The 17,576-nt window shown below is 36.9% G+C and overlaps 2 protein-coding genes across 3 annotated transcripts; one reads left to right on the plus strand and one right to left on the minus strand.

The window, feature by feature from the left end:
- The first annotated feature begins 283 nt into the window (after positions 1 to 283).
- Positions 284 to 5,335, plus strand: LOC146133643 (large ribosomal subunit protein uL18-like). The gene is made up of 8 exons (XM_083396642.1): positions 284 to 362; positions 736 to 921; positions 1,484 to 1,618; positions 2,383 to 2,486; positions 2,853 to 2,968; positions 3,256 to 3,377; positions 4,054 to 4,181; positions 5,142 to 5,335. The coding sequence occupies exons 1-8, from the start codon at positions 360 to 362 to the stop codon at positions 5,236 to 5,238; spliced, it is 891 nt and encodes a 296-aa protein (XP_083252768.1). The 5' UTR covers positions 284 to 359; the 3' UTR covers positions 5,239 to 5,335.
- Positions 5,336 to 5,644: 309 nt separating this feature from the next.
- Positions 5,645 to 15,914, minus strand: LOC146133644 (uncharacterized). Of its 2 annotated transcripts, XM_083397302.1 has the most exons (8): positions 15,754 to 15,914; positions 13,533 to 13,619; positions 11,965 to 12,071; positions 10,731 to 10,923; positions 9,252 to 9,391; positions 8,308 to 8,600; positions 7,684 to 7,763; positions 5,645 to 6,312 (listed from the first exon to the last, which is right to left on the minus strand). In XM_083397302.1, the coding sequence occupies exons 2-8, from the start codon at positions 13,535 to 13,537 to the stop codon at positions 6,183 to 6,185; spliced, it is 948 nt and encodes a 315-aa protein (XP_083253428.1). In that variant the 5' UTR covers positions 13,538 to 13,619; positions 15,754 to 15,914; the 3' UTR covers positions 5,645 to 6,182. The 2 variants fall into 2 exon arrangements, with proteins under 2 accessions (XP_083253428.1, XP_083253427.1); XM_083397301.1 differs by lacking the exon at positions 15,754 to 15,914 and having other exon boundaries at positions 13,533 to 13,859.
- Positions 15,915 to 17,576: the final 1,662 nt, after the last annotated feature.

The following is a 17,576-nucleotide window of genomic DNA, read 5'->3' on the forward strand; positions in this document are numbered from 1 at the left end:
CTATAAGTAGGATAAATTCACCAGTAAACTAGTAATAAATCATGTGTAAAAAAGTAGAGATACTCCGTTATTTTTGTTCAAGCGAAATCACAAATAGCATATTTTATAAAAAATATTAAGAAAAAACTTCGAGTAATAGGTTCTGTTTGGCTAAGCAGCAGTGGTCTAGTTTGTGATCTATTGTTACAATTATTGCGTTTAAGTGTATGACCCCGAATAAAAAATTAAAGCTCTCTTGCGCCCTCTTTACGCATGACAAATTGAACGAAAGAAAACGTTTCGATTCTTTTTCGGAATCAACCCCAAGACCGAGGCTACCTGGAATTGTGTCCATGTGAAAACCTATTTATCGCTCTGACATGGTACGTCAAAGACAAGGCTGCTTTGATAAAGCTTTAATGGATACTTGTTGAGCTACTAACGAGGCTGACGTGAACAAAATATGCCAGAGTTTAGCGATTTAGACGGATAAAGCTTAAGCCTAATTTTTTGCCAAACCTCCATATTTAAAGAACGTGAACAAATTAAAGGAAATATTTTCACAACATATTGAATCATAGTTCGGATCTGTTCACGATGTCCATACTATAAAGCTAAAGCTGTACTGTAAAATCAATAGTTATTTCCTTATTGACTATTACGCTTAAATGTAGTTCAACTTTCTTTCTTGTCTTTATAAAAACTAACATTTTCTTTGACAAAATCATCCTAATAAGCTTCTGATTTCGTTTTCAGGGTTTTGTGAAAGTTGTAAAAAACAAGGCTTACTTCAAGCGCTACCAAGTTAAGTTTCGGCGACGCCGTGAAGGCAAAACCGATTACTATGCGAGGAAGCGTCTTGTCGTACAAGATAAGAACAAGTACAACAGCCCTAAGTATCGCATGATCGTCAGATTTACAAACAAGGACATTGTTACTCAGGTATGGAATATGTTGTTATAGGCAGCTCGGCTATTTTGGGCACTGGTCTGGAGTTCTACCACTTTTTTTACAGCAACGAAACAAGCTATCAAAATTGAAATTGCAAGGATGAAACAAAGGGCTCTTTTTATTGGTTAATAATAGTGCTTGACAAACGCTAACCTGCACCGTAACCTAAATAATGTGCGTTGCGATATTTGTAGATAGTTTTTTTGCGTTGCTTTCAAGGTTCTAAATTAATGGGAGCGCCAAAATAAATATAATAAAAATATTTTACCTCAACCGGACCCAATTGCCAACTCTCACCATAACCCAAACAATGTTAGCAATATAACCTTCCGTACGAAAATGTAGTAGGATTCTATTTCAGCGCCAAAGTAAATTTATGTAAACCAGAGATCTAAAAAATGTTTGTTTAAAGTTGTTGATTTATTTTGTATGAACGTTTGGTTTTTATCCTAAAATAACCGCCTGCTTTCAGAAATGCAAACCAGTGACATTTGTAAGTTGATATCTTAGTGCTTAAGTAGGAAGATGTTATAAGCCGTTTTTTTTTTTTCAGATAGCGTATGCTCGTATTGAAGGAGACGTGGTAATTTGCGCTGCTTATGCCCACGAGCTTCCAAGGTACGGAGTTAAGGTCGGGTTAACCAACTATGCTGCTGCTTACTGCACTGGTCTGCTGCTCGCCCGCAGAGTAAGTAAATAGGTCGCAGTTTACACAACTGCTTTAAATAACAGTTGTTGAGAATGTTAAACAATTGGGAGATTATTATTTTTTTTTATTAAAATATACACAATACACATGTTAGCAAATTGTTTTGCGATTTATTGCTGTGACCTTGGGCCCTGATATTAAGATTAATTCTTTCCCCCAAACAAATAAAAGGTTTTAATTTAAAACAAATATACTAGGATTTAATATTCTAAATTTGAAACCTAAAGTTCTAGAATCCCCTGGGATTCTACTTTGAACATCCCTACCAGTCACCCTTTGCATTCTTGGTCTTTCCACCTAAAATCGTTCCCAAGTGCTTGCGAAAGTGATGCCATCTTACGAAGTTTGTTGTGCCCTTTGTAATGATTTTTCTTAAATTATTTGCCTTTCTGGCCAATGTATTACATTATCTTGTCTGATTTTGTGGCAAAAAAAAGCTGTCCACAATGCTATCAGGTCTGGTGTAGTGTTCTATATGTGTTTATATCAGGACTTGTATAACGAAACAGACTTTAAAACAAGAAATTTGCACAGTGTGCATCCTACTCCAGTTTGTATCACATGCTCTTTCACAATGAGCTGCTTTCCTCAAACCCAAATGTCTAATAAATTTGACCCCACCTAAACTATTTCGCACAAAGAATTGCTAGTGCAACAAAAAAGTACCAATAAAATAAAAATTAAAAAAAAATCTGGAGCTCATATTATCTCAGTTCTAATTTTTACCTTTCTGTAATTTGCAGCTGTTAAATAAGTTTGGCTTGGACAAGATCTATGAAGGTCAAACAGAAGTCGATGGTGATGACTTCAGTGTGGAAGATATTGACGGACAGCCTGGAGCTTTCAGGTAAAAGAGGGATTTCAATATTATTAACTGTCAATCTAAGGCGGATCTTTTAAAGGGCTATAAATACCTATCTGAGGGCCCCGCAGGGTTGCTTTGTGAGGTAATACTTTTGGTAATTTATATGTATTGTTTTGTTTAAAGAACCTATGTAAACAGTAAATTGGCACTTTATATCTGGTCAGTAAACCATTTCTGTCAGATTTTTATACATGCCTCCTATTGTCTGCATGGGGGTCCATAGCTATCTAACAAGATATAGTGGTCCCTGCAAAAACTAGTTTAAAATTCCTTGTCCAAGAGTATTCAGTAAGTATGTTATTTGCAAACCACCTGGCCTTATTGAGATCCGTCTGTTTGTTTTTTCAGAGCTTATTTGGACATCGGTCTTGCCCGTACCACCACTGGGGCAAGAATCTTCGGTGCCATGAAGGGAGCGGTCGATGGTGGTCTGGACATTCCTCACTCCAACAAGAGGTTCCCAGGTAAAAACTTAACAGTAGTTTAGCATAGTTATGTCAATCTTGGTCGGCACCTGATGTCTTGCCCTTGTGTTAGTAACGGTACCCGTCCGTTTGATTTTTAGAAGCTTTACGCCGTCCCTTTGAACGAACTGTGTTTTTTATGTCTGACGCTTCATATTTTAATGTGATCCCTGTGCAACATAACTGCCCATCCCTTCTCTTAGTGTGAGTTAACACTTTTTGTTCAAAACATTTATAACAAATGTAAAGGCTTTACAGTTGATTTCAATACAACATTCCTTGTGTAGGTTACGACTCTGAATCGAAGGAATTCAGTGCAGAGGTCCACCGTAACCACATCTTCGGCCAACATGTGGCTAATTACATGAAGAACCTTGAAGCTGATGACGAGGATGCTTTCAAACGTCAGGTATGTGTTGGTTTGTGGTATTTTAGTGTTATGATAAATGAACACTAAACTGCAGCTAAGCGATTTATTATCACTGCTGTAAAGGTTTTTATTCCAAATTATCTTTTTGTCTTTTTCATGATGATTCATTCAAAGTTTAATTTGTTAACAAAATCTATATTAAGCGGGAAATTAATAATCACAATTATTTTTTTTTTTCTGTTTAAATTTTCTTATGCTAAAAATACTTTGTTTACTTTTTGATGAATTATATTATTCCTTAGGGTTCGGGTCTTTTCTGTAATATTCAGTATCATTTTTTTTACTAGATTATATTGACATGTTATATCTGCTGCCTACTATTTGTTTTTTTAAGAGTAATACTACTGAATAGGAATGTCCATTATTTGATATTTTCATTTATCGCGAGAGTGCACCTTGTTACGCCAATACCATGATTAAACAAGTATAATAGGCGATATTTGTTTTTATGGCTTGCAAAGCCAAAACTTTGATAAGACATTTAGTTGGCTAAATTTACCTTTCATGATTGATTCGCTGCATTGGCTCGTACATCATCGCTGAAGTTTGTATTTTAAGTTGGTATCTGTGCCCGGGTTTCTGTCTGTTATTATGGGACATTCCTACTAATGAGATTTGTTTGGGCATTAAGCTTATCAATTTTCTTTCTTTTCAGTTCTCCCAGTTCATCAAGAATGGTGTTCAGGCAGACAAGATTGAGGAAATGTACACCAAGTGCCACGCTGCTATCCGCGAGGACCCAACTCCCAAACCTAAGCCCGACAAACAAGTCGCCAAGAAGAGGTGTGATCTTTGTTTAAATTTTAATGTAGTATCCATTTATTATATTTATTAACACTAGAATTACCGCGCGGTAAACACACCTAGAATTACCGCGAGCAGTCAAAATGACCGTTTGTATAATAAATAAAAAAAATAAAAAAATATAAAAAAATTAGTAGCGCTTAGCGCAATCTACACTTTAAAGTTTCACACAAGTTATACACTATCCGGAATCTAATGTACAGCAACCACAACACATTTTTGCAGTTTTATTTTGTTGACAATTGACATTAGGTTGGAATTACTTTCGCTTTCTGCTTCCATCAACCATAGAATTTAGATAAGAATTGTTGAGTCAAAATTATGAACTAACATGTGATTAACTGTTAGCAGCTACTGCAGCAATTGTTCCATGGTTGTTTAAAAAAAATAGCAACACAAATAGCTATCGTTTAAGGCGATATAATTCGTGGAGGAATTAGAATTTGCTTTGTAATTTAAGGTAAATCGATTCCTATCTCATACTGTGCTTATTCTAATAAACTAAAAATTTGCATACCAAAACGTGACCTAGACTTAAAAAAAGTTAGGAAGTTTCAATATTCTAACAGTTAGCTAAGCGGAGATATAAACGATTGAAAATCAAAAATGGTCAAAATGACCGCACCGGTAATTCTAGTGTTAAAAAACTTATACATCAGATAAAAATACTTTGAAAGAGCTCGTCTAAATTGCTATGTAGTTATGAAGACTTTGTAAATCACAGGTATCAGTGTGTAGGTTGTTCTAACCAAATTTGTAACTTCAAAAAAAAATCTTAGTAATTTTACAGCTATTTTTTGTTTACCTGATATACTTTTAATCTTGCGCCTTGATGTACCTAAGTTTTTAACCTGGTCTTGTCACGACATTTGTTTGTTGGGAGTATATTCCGCTTCAATTCAACCAAATGAATCCTTTAAATCCGACCATTGTCTCCAGGTGGAACCGAGCCAAGATGTCACGCGCTCAGCGCATGGACAGAGTCAAGCAGAAGAAGGCTTCCTTCAAGCGAGCCCTGGAGGCAGGAGACAGTTAAACCACTGGCCCTGTGTCTTCTTAAGGCTGCATTTCAAGGCTGGCTCAAAACGGCCTGGCTGCGATTTGCGTATGCAATAAAAAAATTGTAAAAAGCGTTTTGTGTTTGACCAATAGGACAGAAGCGCGGATCATACAAATCATGGTTTACCAACTAGACTTCTAGTAATCTTATTTTTAAATATAGGACAACCGGTGTGTTTATGCAAAATAACAAAATAGAGATTCTTTTTAGTCTTGCAAATTTTAGGTAGGCTATTTTTTAAGCCGAAGGCTCAACAAGTTTTACATAAAATAAAACCAGGAGGTACAAAGGTTTATTTGTTTCACTTGTGTAGACAAAAGTGAGTAGCTTAATTGTTTGAAAGACAATAAACACGAACGTTTTTTGCGCAATTAGTCCCCAGTACATTTTTAGCTAATATTAAATAAAACAATTGTATGCAAAAATAGATATTTATTAATTCAAATTATTACTGTTGTTGATCGTTTTGGCTTTCGCACTTTTTGTTTTAATCCTGGCACCGGCGAACAAGAGTTCTGTTTTAAACCAAGCTAGCATAACACCAGTATGCGATTTCAAATATAGAATGGCTTTTATTACGCTTTTGAAAAATATAAAATGCAACTAGAAGGCTTTTGAAAATAATAAAATGCAACTAGACAAGAATTTTTCGACGAAAGGGTCTCGTTTTAATATATTTTTTGCAAAGCGGCTTAAATCTAAATTACCTGGGAAACTAGTTATAATATTTCAAAACTTTTGTAATGCACTAAAGTTCTAAACATAGAAGATAGAAGCACGGCCCCATAAAGTTGCTGTCCACTAGGTGGCAGTATAAATACATTGTCGGAATCATTGTTGCGTCACAGCAAGTACTGCGTCTTTTAAATTGTTGGCCTCGCAATAGCAGTGACGTCGTTGTGCCCACTGGTGCGTGAAGGCTACTTGAACACCTGGCTGACCGAAAGTTGCCTCTCGAACTCCCTTTTGTGTTTAGTCCTTACGTATCTCGCCCGACGAGCTTCGTCATACGCTCTGGTTGGATCGGGAAGCCGGTGCACCATTCGTAACCTGAATAAAAATACCAGGATAAATTAAGGGATGAAGCAGGACTACGACTGAATATGCAAGGCTGAATTTAGTCCTTTGGAATTATGAATGATGTTGATGGTTGTAGAAGTGCGCTTAGGCCTACTGGTATGTTAGGCTAATATTGATAGTTAACCCAGTGATTACCAACCTTTAAGACTTACGGCACCCCTCGCAAATAATAAGTAGATTTTCGGCACCCCGACTGTAATTTTCGTTGAGTATTTTACTGAAATGTCACTATAAATGAAACGGAAACAACATAATCAACTTAAAACATGTAAGAAAGAGTCATTTGATATAATCGTCTCTAATCGTACACAAATAGTTGTATCAAGATGCTTACCAATTGAGCAAAAATCAGATGATTCTTAAAAATTCTCAATTTCCTATCGGCACCCTTGAGCAGTACAGATTTAACCGCTAATATCCTGCAAATTTATTTGCGGCAATATTATGGCGTCGTCTTTACAAGATGACGCAATGTCAAGTTTTTGGTCACATTCAAAAACACAAACTCCCAAACCATGAAAATCAGAATGGGAGTTGTAGCGCTTCTGCTGTGGTGAATTAACTGTGGGATAATAGTTTATGACGTCACGAAGATTCCCGTGTTAGCCAAACCGCGCTTGTCTTTCAGTAGTCGGGAATCCCACAATATATTGGAAAGTTGCTTAAATGATGGGATCTTACAGATTGTAGAAGACGTTTTTAGTTAGAAGAAAGAAGGCAGTCGATAAGTTAGCGATTAACTGGTATTCTTTTAAACGGAAGGTCTAAACCAGTGGTTCTCAACCTTTTTTCTTTCGTGGCCCATTTACGTTGCAAAAAAATTCTGTGGCTCAATAGAATTTTTATGAAAGAAAAAACTTTAAAATAGGTTTAGAACAAAACAGATTATTTATTCAACCGTGCATTAGTGAGATACTTGCGGCTGAACAATAAATTTACACTCGTTTTTAATTCCTCCCCAAGTCATTATTCCTGTAAAATTAAATATAATGATACAAATGAAACTGAATCTAGCTTTCTTAAATTGGTCTGTGGCCCACCTCAAATGTTCTTATGGCCCACCAGTGAGCCATGGCCCACTGGTTGAGAACCGCTGGTCTACACTCTAGGACCTTGAACTATAATATGTTTTATCAACGCCATTTGGTGTAATTTGAAAATAAGAGAGCCAAATTACCACAAAATCTGTTCTATTCTGGTATACTTTAAATAAAATGTTTTAAGGTGGTACAAATTACCCAACAAAATAAGTGTTTTGCGTGACTAGTTCATTGGCAACCACTTAATATACTGCAGAAAGCTGGAGGTTTATAAAAAATTGTAAAAACCGACTGTACCCACCTTCCGTCAGGGGCGTACATGTTGGCGTCAAACACCAAGTCTTCAGCATTTAGCACTTTCAGCACTTTTTTGCCATCAACCTACAACGAAAATAAAACATGACACATTCATGAAATTGAAAAGTAAACTGCCCCCGAATATTTAGATAGATAAACTTATAGACTAATTGGTAAAGTTGCTTGGTGTGATTACAGAAGGATTATAATTCTTTAAATTTTATGGAATCAGTGTTGTAAAAAAAGTCCAATTCAAAGCTTTTTAAATGAACTACAAGTTGAGTCTTTAGTTTCCCAAGTCAAGTCATAATTTTACCAAGTCAAATCCAAAGTGATTGATTAAAACTAAAACGTATAACTAATAAAAAAACTTGTCCGGTTATAAGCAATAACTCTAAAAAATTAACAAGCAAATTGTTTTTAGGCAAAATTTAAGATAAATAGTCCAGTTTTATAAATACAATTTTCTTAATGAAAATACTATAGTTTCAACTCAAGTCAAAATTTGCCCAAAACTTCCGACAAATCAGGAAATTTGAAAACAATGACTTCAATGCACTGAAGTTAAGTCAAGTCATTGATTCAACGCTTTTAGGAATATTCGATATGATTACCAAAAGAAAACTACCTCAGCTTTATTCGTTGATGCTGGTTTCACTATTCCAACCTTCTTTTCCGTGTTCTCTTCCTCTTTAACGAGTTCATAGCCCGCATCGATGACGTCATCCTGCTTGTTGCGTGACGTCACGACTTCGGGTAGCCGCACGACGTTGCTATGGGGCGGCATGACGTCACTCCGGTTGCTAGGGACGGAGTTGTTTTGTTGCGGTTCGGGTGAATTCTGCTGCTGGTGCTGGTTTTCGCTGAACTCTTGACGGAGGAATTCCATGTGAAGGAGATCGGGCGGCACCGATAGTGAAACTGTGGGTCGCAAAAGTAGGTAAAATACAGCGTTATTATATGGACAACTTATCGAAAAAAATGTGTGACTGTAAAATGCTGTATGCACTGCTGTTATCAGTGTTGTGATTGTGAACAAGTCATTTTGTAATAACTGAAGTCCCAGTCGTGTGTAAAAACACTTGGTTCCAACTTCCAATTCAAGTCGTTTTTAAAATAACTTAAATCCAAGTCAAGTTTTTTTGAATGAACGACAAGTCAATCCCAGTCAAGTCATAATTAGAGGCCATGCCTCCAGTCAAGTCCCCGTCATAAACATTAAAGGTTAAATTATTAAAATTGGTAAATTCGTCTGACATAAAACGCAACGTTTAGCAAAGCAAATTGTTTTATATACAAAATGGAAGATATATAACCCAATTTTATAAAAACACGCTTGATAAAAACACTTTATTTCAACCCTCATATGTCTAATAAAATTCACTTGAATACATGGTGACGTAAAGGCACTTTTTCACGCAACGCTTTCTTTTCCTTTTTGCTTTTTTATCTACTCCCTGCTTATCATATGTGATGGCGTAATACTACGCGTTCAACAATTCATGACGTCACACACAAACAAAACCGCTTTCCCAAAATGCACCGCTTCGTCACAACAACTATTAGACTTACATTTTCGTCTTGGCTTGTTGTTACTGGCCCAGGTGTCGACCTTCTCCTGGATTTGTTTGTTCTGTTTTTTCTGCTGTTTCAACTTCTTTTTTCGCTTGCGGTCGCCCACAGGATCAGAGTTGTCGTTCGCGTAGAAAATACTAAAATACAATAAAACATGACCTGATGTTTTCGTGATTTTTCTTACCGCCCCGCATTAAGAATTATTAGCTTGGGTACATCTTGTGGCTCTGATTGTCATAGTTTGATTAAAGACCATTCGATAACTTTGTAGTTTTGAATACAGTATTACCGGACGAGAATCAAAATGTAAGTTGGAAAAATTCTTCTTGATTGTTTATCGTTTGACAAAAAAGGATTGCTGGAGTGCCCATCCTGCTTGCTCAATTTTATTAAATTGGAATGCTCGGGAGTAAAACTACCCATGTCCACATGTGCGGGATGAGCGAAATTAGACGCCAGAAACAGGTCGGGCAGTCATTCAGTCAAAGACAGAGCATTTTAAAAATCAGGGTTTTCCTATCGTCTGCCTTAAAGCCGAAAATAATCTTAAAAATAGAATGTTAGATCTTTCGAGTGAGGACTTCGGCTACACTTTTCACCCCAATTTTATATTTTTATTACAACACAACACACTCGTAAAGCATTCATTGGCTTCCGCGCGCCCCATAAACTTGAACAGCCAATGTCGTAGCGACTTGACGACATCTTGTCAACAACACGATGAATAGGCCACACAGCGACATCGAAAATTTGAAAATTCTTTGTCTAGGAGGTTTGCTGGTTTCGTATCGTCTTATTTCACCAAAGGATTGGCCAATTTTCGGTGTTTGGTAAATAGAAGACAAGCAACAATATCTACATCAAAGCTACCTAAAATATCGAGTGTAAAAGCAGCAATTGAGCAATATTTTCAACGACGAAATAAGACCTGACCCATAAAAAGTCCAAAATCGCATAAATTACATTTAAACAGCAGAAATAGGGTATGGGACGAATTGGCGCCGCTGTTTTGTGTTAGGCCGTTTTGACATTGCCTTTTGGGAATCGAACTGACGGTTCCTTTAAGGGTTTAGGGATAAGGTTCGTAGGTTGTAAACCGATTGCTATTGGCGGTGTTCGTGATAAAGTTAAGTGCTGGATTGGGTTGAAGTACGAAGTTGGTAAAACTCATTTCGACGGGATTAGGCCGAGAAGTCACGAACGTGAATATAATTGATTTTTCCAAAAAGTATGTCGGCTTACGACGTATAGTAAGCGTATAAAAGCCCTTGCACAACAAGATATCATTTTGAACGTTTCGAATATCTCTTTATTCATTTTCATCTTCAAACATCGTTTGAAATGCTCTTTACTTCTGTATGGGCTTTGATACTTTTACTATACGTCTTGCTACACCCTCCAACCATTATGCTCCAAAGCAGTGCTTCCCAACCTTTTTCAGTTCGATTTTTCAGTTATGTTCCTAAGTCGACTTACCTGAGCGACTTTTCGAGTTCCCTCACAGATTTGTCGTGATTTTTGTTGGAACCTGGCGAGCTTTGGTAGCCGAAGTAGTTCCGCCCGTAACCGTGAGCGGAAGGTAAAGTCACGGAAGAATCCGTCTTTGTCGTGTGCTTATCCTTGCGCTCATCCTCCGAGTCGAATTGGGGCTCGTGAAGATGGATGACACCTGGGATATTTTTATTAGTTGTTTATTTAAGCTTTTGCACTCTTTGGTTTTAGCTTTGGTTGAAAGTAATTTTATTAGAGTAAATATTGTCGGCATGGATAGCAACGTACAAAAATAAATTAGAAAAATACGTCCGACAAAATGGCCAATTACACTCACACTATAGGACAGGGGTTCTTAAGCTAGGGTCAGCAAACCCCTTGGGGGTACGTGGACTAGTATTTAGGGGTCCATGAAGGCCTAATTAAAATTTTGGTTTATAATTTGAAAACTGAGATGTTTTTTTAAAGAGTTTATTTGAAAAAAACGTTTTGGCACCTTCTCTATGAATGTATTTTGGCTTTATTTTATTTTATTTTGTCTTTGTTGGGCCGTTTTGCGTGTTGTGTGACATTGATTTATTACGTGAGCTATAAAAAATGTTGAGAGTGGTCTACACACACAACAGAAGTTGTTAGGCGGTCCGCAATAAAAGATGTTTGAGATCCCCTGCCATGGCAAAACAACAAAAAAAAGTGTTATTTAAATAGCATTTTTAATAGCTACAACACAAGATATAGAACACAAAGGCAAAAGCGCTAGCAAAGAAAAAGTTTTGAATTCGTGACCTTGTCAGCCTAAATGTCTAGCAAGGTGCACGAATAACCCGGATGCGTCTGGCTGCCTTCACCGCACAAATCTTCACACACATAATGCCACAGTGCGGACAGCGTTAACCAAACATGCCTTTTGCGCCCTTGGATTGGCTCAATTGGGATTAGGCCACATTTAGCTTCGACTATTCAGAACTAAATTTTTGCGATTTATCTGTCAATTTGTATTGACTTCAAAGAGTTACTTACAGTTGGTTCTATGTAGTTTTTTGTCACTACAATGAGAAACTGCAGTTAACTCTGATTTTACAAGTAAGTGGTTTTTTTAACCCAAGTAAGTAAGAGCGAATTGATTTACAACACTTTTACATTTAGAACAGTCAACGATTTACATACACACAAAATATATTTTTATTTACAATTAAAATTCGGAATATGTTTACCCCACCGTTAGATTTGTCGACCTCGCTTGATATCTTCGAATACTCGAGTTTTAATCCTTGAAGTTCGCGCTTTAACATCATTTGTTCGCGCTTCATCTGGGCCATGTGATATCTGAAAAGTATATACTAAAATAGTAAGAAAGTAAAACCAGCATATTTTTAGTTCGAACTAGTCATGCCTCTGTTTTTGAAACCAAAATTAAAACACCTCAGTAAAATATGTACGGGAACACTTGAAAGGCCTGCGGGCTGGCTTAGATGCGCAGATAAAAAGCAAGTAAGAAGTGCGAGTGCGATTTCCACATACCAGTTTCGGTTTAAAAGATAATCAGATAAGAACCCTGGTGCGTATGGATAGCACATTACATACGTGTGAGCACACAGATTAATAACGCAGGGAAAGCGCCTGTTGTTCTATTGTTTGCTGTCGCCAGGTACTTGGACGGGTTTTGAGCAAACAAAAGCGGTTTTCTGTCTCACCAGAAAGGCGTCATTCCAAATCTTAAGTAATAATAGGCTTTCGTGCGGTTTCTCCATCCTTTTTAAAGGGTGAGGGGTGTGTTTTTTTAAAGAAAAGATCATGACAAATATTATTTCAAGCAGGATATTAGCAAAAGTTTTGTGTATACTGTACTTTACTTTTGCACAAACACGTTACAAAGTTTAAACCTTACTTTGGAAATCACCGAGAAATAAAAATAAAAACAATATGGATCATGGGCTATAGTAGTTATGGACAGCAGGGATTTGGAATGACCGCTACTTGACAATTTATTTCTATAGCGATATCCGATATTTTGGATAAAAAGTATCGAGATCCGATCCGATATCAAATGACGTCACTACTACGCCTAAACATGCCAAATCGATAAAATTAAAACGTTTAAACTTTTTTTTTAGAATATTTTCACAGATGTTGCTTTAGCCTACATAGGTTTAGTTACATCTAGTTAATAATAACCTACCAATTTTGACAAATTTATCTTTCAAGGTAGAATAGCTACGTTTGATCGTAAACGATGGTTGAAATTTGTTATATTAATGCGGTATCGGATCGGCACCGATACCACCCTAGTATCGGACAACAACTAACGATATTATCACTTAGCATCAGGTATCGGCTCCGATTATATCGGACATTCCTAACAGGGATGTATAGTTGAGGGATGGGATTGGGTCTTTCGCTGTGATTTGCTTAACCCGCGAAAAACAAATTTAAGGCTTCTCATTCTTTAGCGGTTTTCGCTCTAAACCAGGGTTTCTTAACCAGGGGTGCTCGCAAAAAGAGGGTGCGAGAACTGTTCCAAGGGAATGCTAATTCAAATAGAGAAAAGGTGTTGCTGTTATTTTATTTTTTTGCAAAGTTAGATGTAAAACTAACTTACATTTTAGTATTGTGTTAATGTGTTATCTGTTAATTTAAAATATATATATAAAAAATACTATGGTTTTATTATTTAAGCAATTCTAGAAGGTGGGGCGAGAATTGGTTAGTGATTTGAAAGGGGTGTAGCAAGAAAACCACTGCAAGCCGAACTATAAAAACCGAACAAAAAGTTAATAAAAGTTTCACCTCATCTCGTCATCCAGACCACCAGCGTCGTTCAGCCTTCGTGCAAGTCTCGCCTGAGCCCGTTTATTCGACTGACGAGCTGCCTCGCTGCGACGGAAAATGTCGTAGTTATGACGCTTCATGTTCGAAACAGTGCAGACTTGTGACGTAACAAAGCGAATATTTAAAACACAACTAATGCAGTTAATATACGTTTGAACAGGTTAACAACAAAAGTGACCTAAATAAAGATATACCTACAGCAAAGTCAGTAATGTGATTACATTAAAAATGTAAAATCCTAAATTCCCTTAAGTACCGGGTATTCAAAACAAAACTTTTAAAGGCCATATTATACTACATAGCCAAATTAGCTGAGCGCAAAGAGCAAAAAAAAATGTTTTTACAAGGCTTGCTGCATGCCAGATTTTTTCATTAAAAGAGACAGAGTGTGTCATCAAAGGCCCATGGATTGCCGACCGCCGATTTAATGTACATTTTCACCCCATCGCTAATGGGTACGATCCCTTAAATGCAATAATCTTTCTGTATAACTCATTTGAATTTCTAAATTAAAAATCTGAAGCACACTATTCTGTCCCCGGCGGTGCGCCGCTATTTCGCCAAACCTTTTATCTACTTAATTTGTTACGACGCAACAAAGCGCGCTCAGCAAGTGGTGACGTCACACATCCAGCCTGGGTTCTCACAGAAGCGCTCGGCGAAGTGCTGGTAGCTGCCTTATGAAAACTAGCATTCCTAGCAAACAAATAAACCGCTTTGTTCGGCCGCCATCCTCCACCAACAAAGGCCAGATGCTTCTCACGGCGCTCGCGACTGCGCGCTGCTGTGATTGCTGCGTTCACACAACAGGTATCTATGACGTCACATACCCACACAGAGCCGTCACGAAGCGGCCTAATGGCCCCGCGACGAATCTGTTGTTGTTTGTGGACCGCGCGATATGGACCAAAATAACCAACAGGTGCATCTCGTCGTACCCCAGGCTTACTTTCAACTAGTCTTTTGTGTTTTGCTTAGTTTGGTATCAGGCCTAATATTTCTAGTGAAAACTGTTTCCTTATCCCGGATTGAGTTTTTTTTTAACTTAAAGTGGTACGGGCTCTTGCTGGTTGGGAAAAGTTACATGTCAGTTGACTGCTAGCAAACGTTTACCGCAAATTGAACGGACATTTACGAACCTGTTACCTAATTAGACTAGAAGACAAACGTCCAAGGTTGTAAATAACGTTACATTCAACACGGACATAACAATCCTTCAAAGAATGCTTATATAGTCTAAAAACTAAAATTAGAATCCCTTTTTTATTAAACCATACACTAAAAGTGAAACGCAAATTTGCGTTGTCAAACGTTGATGCAGCAGAATAATTGCTGACCGAGTGATAAATTTAACCTTTAAACACATCACACCATATAACAAAACGATCTCTTCTGCCTAAACAGAACAGGAATAACTCAGCAGGGGTGCACCAAGTACAAATAACTTACACAAGAAAATCGGCTGATTGCTGACGATACGGACCTACGCAATGCTATTCCATCCCATCAATCCAAATACGAGCGACAAAGCCTTTTTTTCCATCGTATCGCAAATATTTACAGAGCCCGGGTTGACATTCGTTCTGTCTGGAACGCTTTTTATTACATTAGGTTCGACGGCCAATTTTGAATTTAGCCGGCATCATTTTTTCAAAGTTGGGTTGTTTTCACTCGCAAAACTTGAAGCGGTCGAATTTTTTCTGAGATATATCTACATGACAAGTTTGCCAGACCAGTTCTCTCAGACCTATTTTGAAAAACCCGTCAGATGAAACTCATCTAACAAAATTCATTTATTCCATATAGTCAGGCATTTGCTTCTGTATTATGCGTCACAGGTTTTAATGTGTTAGTTTTGCTCTTGTTATAGGCTAACTACCAATTTAGGAAAATGAATGTAACTCATAGTTTCTTAATGTGATTAATTCAATTATTATTATTTTATGTATAACATCATACGTTTTAAAAATGCGCTGATAAGCGTGGCAGTAAACACAAATAGTAGAAATAATTTGAAAAAAATTAAACGGAGAAGAAATATTAATCGGGAAAAAAGTTAAACCAATTTAAAGCACGTCACTGTTTCCAAGACCTATAAAAAATACAAGGGATAAGGTATAAAGTATAGATTAACGTTTGATTTAATAAAGTTTAACGAATGTTTAAAAAAATTGCCGACCGCTTAAAACTGGCCACACGTCATTCAGAAACAACTCGGTGATAATGACGTCATCGTAGTTGGTCCGTCTGGGATTCCTGACATCCAGAAGTTTAAACAGTTCTTATCGCGAAACATCGAAATGGTTCTATTTATAAATTACCCGCCGCATCTAGATAGTAGCAACTAAAGACTAAATAAATGCTGTGTTTGTTTGTTGTAGTTCAAGCCTTAGGATTATCTTGACATGTGCAAAAGTTACTGTTTATTATTAAGGCAACTTACATGACTTACGCACAAGTTACAATAGCCTATTTTAATGTTGTACTACCGGTACACATTTTACCTAAAACTCGTACCATGAAATATTTTTTTATGTAATCTTTGTTTATTTTAAAGCTTGATGCAAAATTTAAAGAATTGATGTTGGGCTATATCAATTGGATTAAGCACGTGTTCCTACAACTGTTTTATCGGTAGCCTTACAAACAACTGCATAAATTATTTCTTAGAACTATAATCGTGACCTATATAGTCGTACGACAGAAGACGCCAAAGATCATATTTGGAACTCAAAAGAAGTAACGCAAGACGAAAAGGCTGGGCAACTTTACTGCACTGTAAATGTTTAACTTTCTTCTTAAAAAATGCTAAGTATAAGCGTCTTGCCCAGTTAATACTTATTTTGTTGTTACTTGGCTAATTGGCTGCTCATTTAACATAGCCTCTATCTCCTTGCTATCTAACAATGCGGCCTACACTTGTGCTTAAACTAAACCTATTTATACAAGTTTGGATAACCTGGATGTTTACAGCCTTTAAATTTCTCCATAATTATTATTGCGAGTCGTTACTGTTGGATAAACACCTCAAGCTTTCATCGCCCGTCTTCAATTTCCTTCTTTATTAAGAAAGCCTATATACTCGATCGCAAAGATCGGTTTGTGTTGACGAAATCCGACACGGAACTTTAACTGCTGAGGCTTAGGGATCAATCAGCAACCGGACGACGTACGTGCGTTCGTCAGCTCGCCACAATACTGGACATGTGTATAATGTTACAGTGCTTTGTGTTATCCCAACCAAAACAAATATACCTTGGCGTAAAAAAGTATTGACGCCATACATGTTTTTTAGACTTCGAGACGTAATTTTCAAAGGCTGCTTTAGAGAAGGTTGAAAATTTACATCTTTAAACAATATAAAACAATTGCCAGATGCTTTTCTATATTTTCTGAAATTAAAAGGCGAATAAGATTTGTTTTCGTTTTTTATATTTTTACACGTCTTTCCTCAACCCCCCAATCATCATTCCTTGCAATTATACCTTGACACGTTAAAACTGTGGTTAGCAGCTTAAGGCACCCCATAAAATAACCTAGAAGTAAAAAAAGACAGAGTATTACTTTAAACAATCAGCCATGCTTCAAAGCAGACGTTCTTAAACTTTTTACAACGAAAGACTAAAAAAAAAAATTTTGGTTCACGTGGACCCCGGTCGGCATAAAGTTTTCACAACTTACGTCATAAATAACATTCACGTAGATCTTGAAAACCTGCCTTTACATTTAGCCTAGTCTTTAAACGTTATTTCAATTAAATGTTTTTCTTTTGTATAATTAATCTTTTTTTAAACAATACACTAATATTTTAATTAGGCCTTCATGGACCCCCTAAAACTAGTTCACCTATCCCCAAGGGGTCCATGTACCCCAGTTTCAGAACTCCTGCCGTTAAGAAAGGTGGACAACATTTGTCTTCGACTGGCGTGATCCAAGTCACGTACCATGAAGCTGGTTCATTAAAAATACTTCATAAATAGTTTTTCGAAATACCAACAATGT

This window comes from Ascidiella aspersa, chromosome 9, assembly GCF_963924565.1.
Source record: "Ascidiella aspersa chromosome 9, kaAscAspe10.2, whole genome shotgun sequence".
In the NCBI taxonomy this organism is placed as follows: Eukaryota; Metazoa; Chordata; class Ascidiacea; order Phlebobranchia; family Ascidiidae; genus Ascidiella; species Ascidiella aspersa.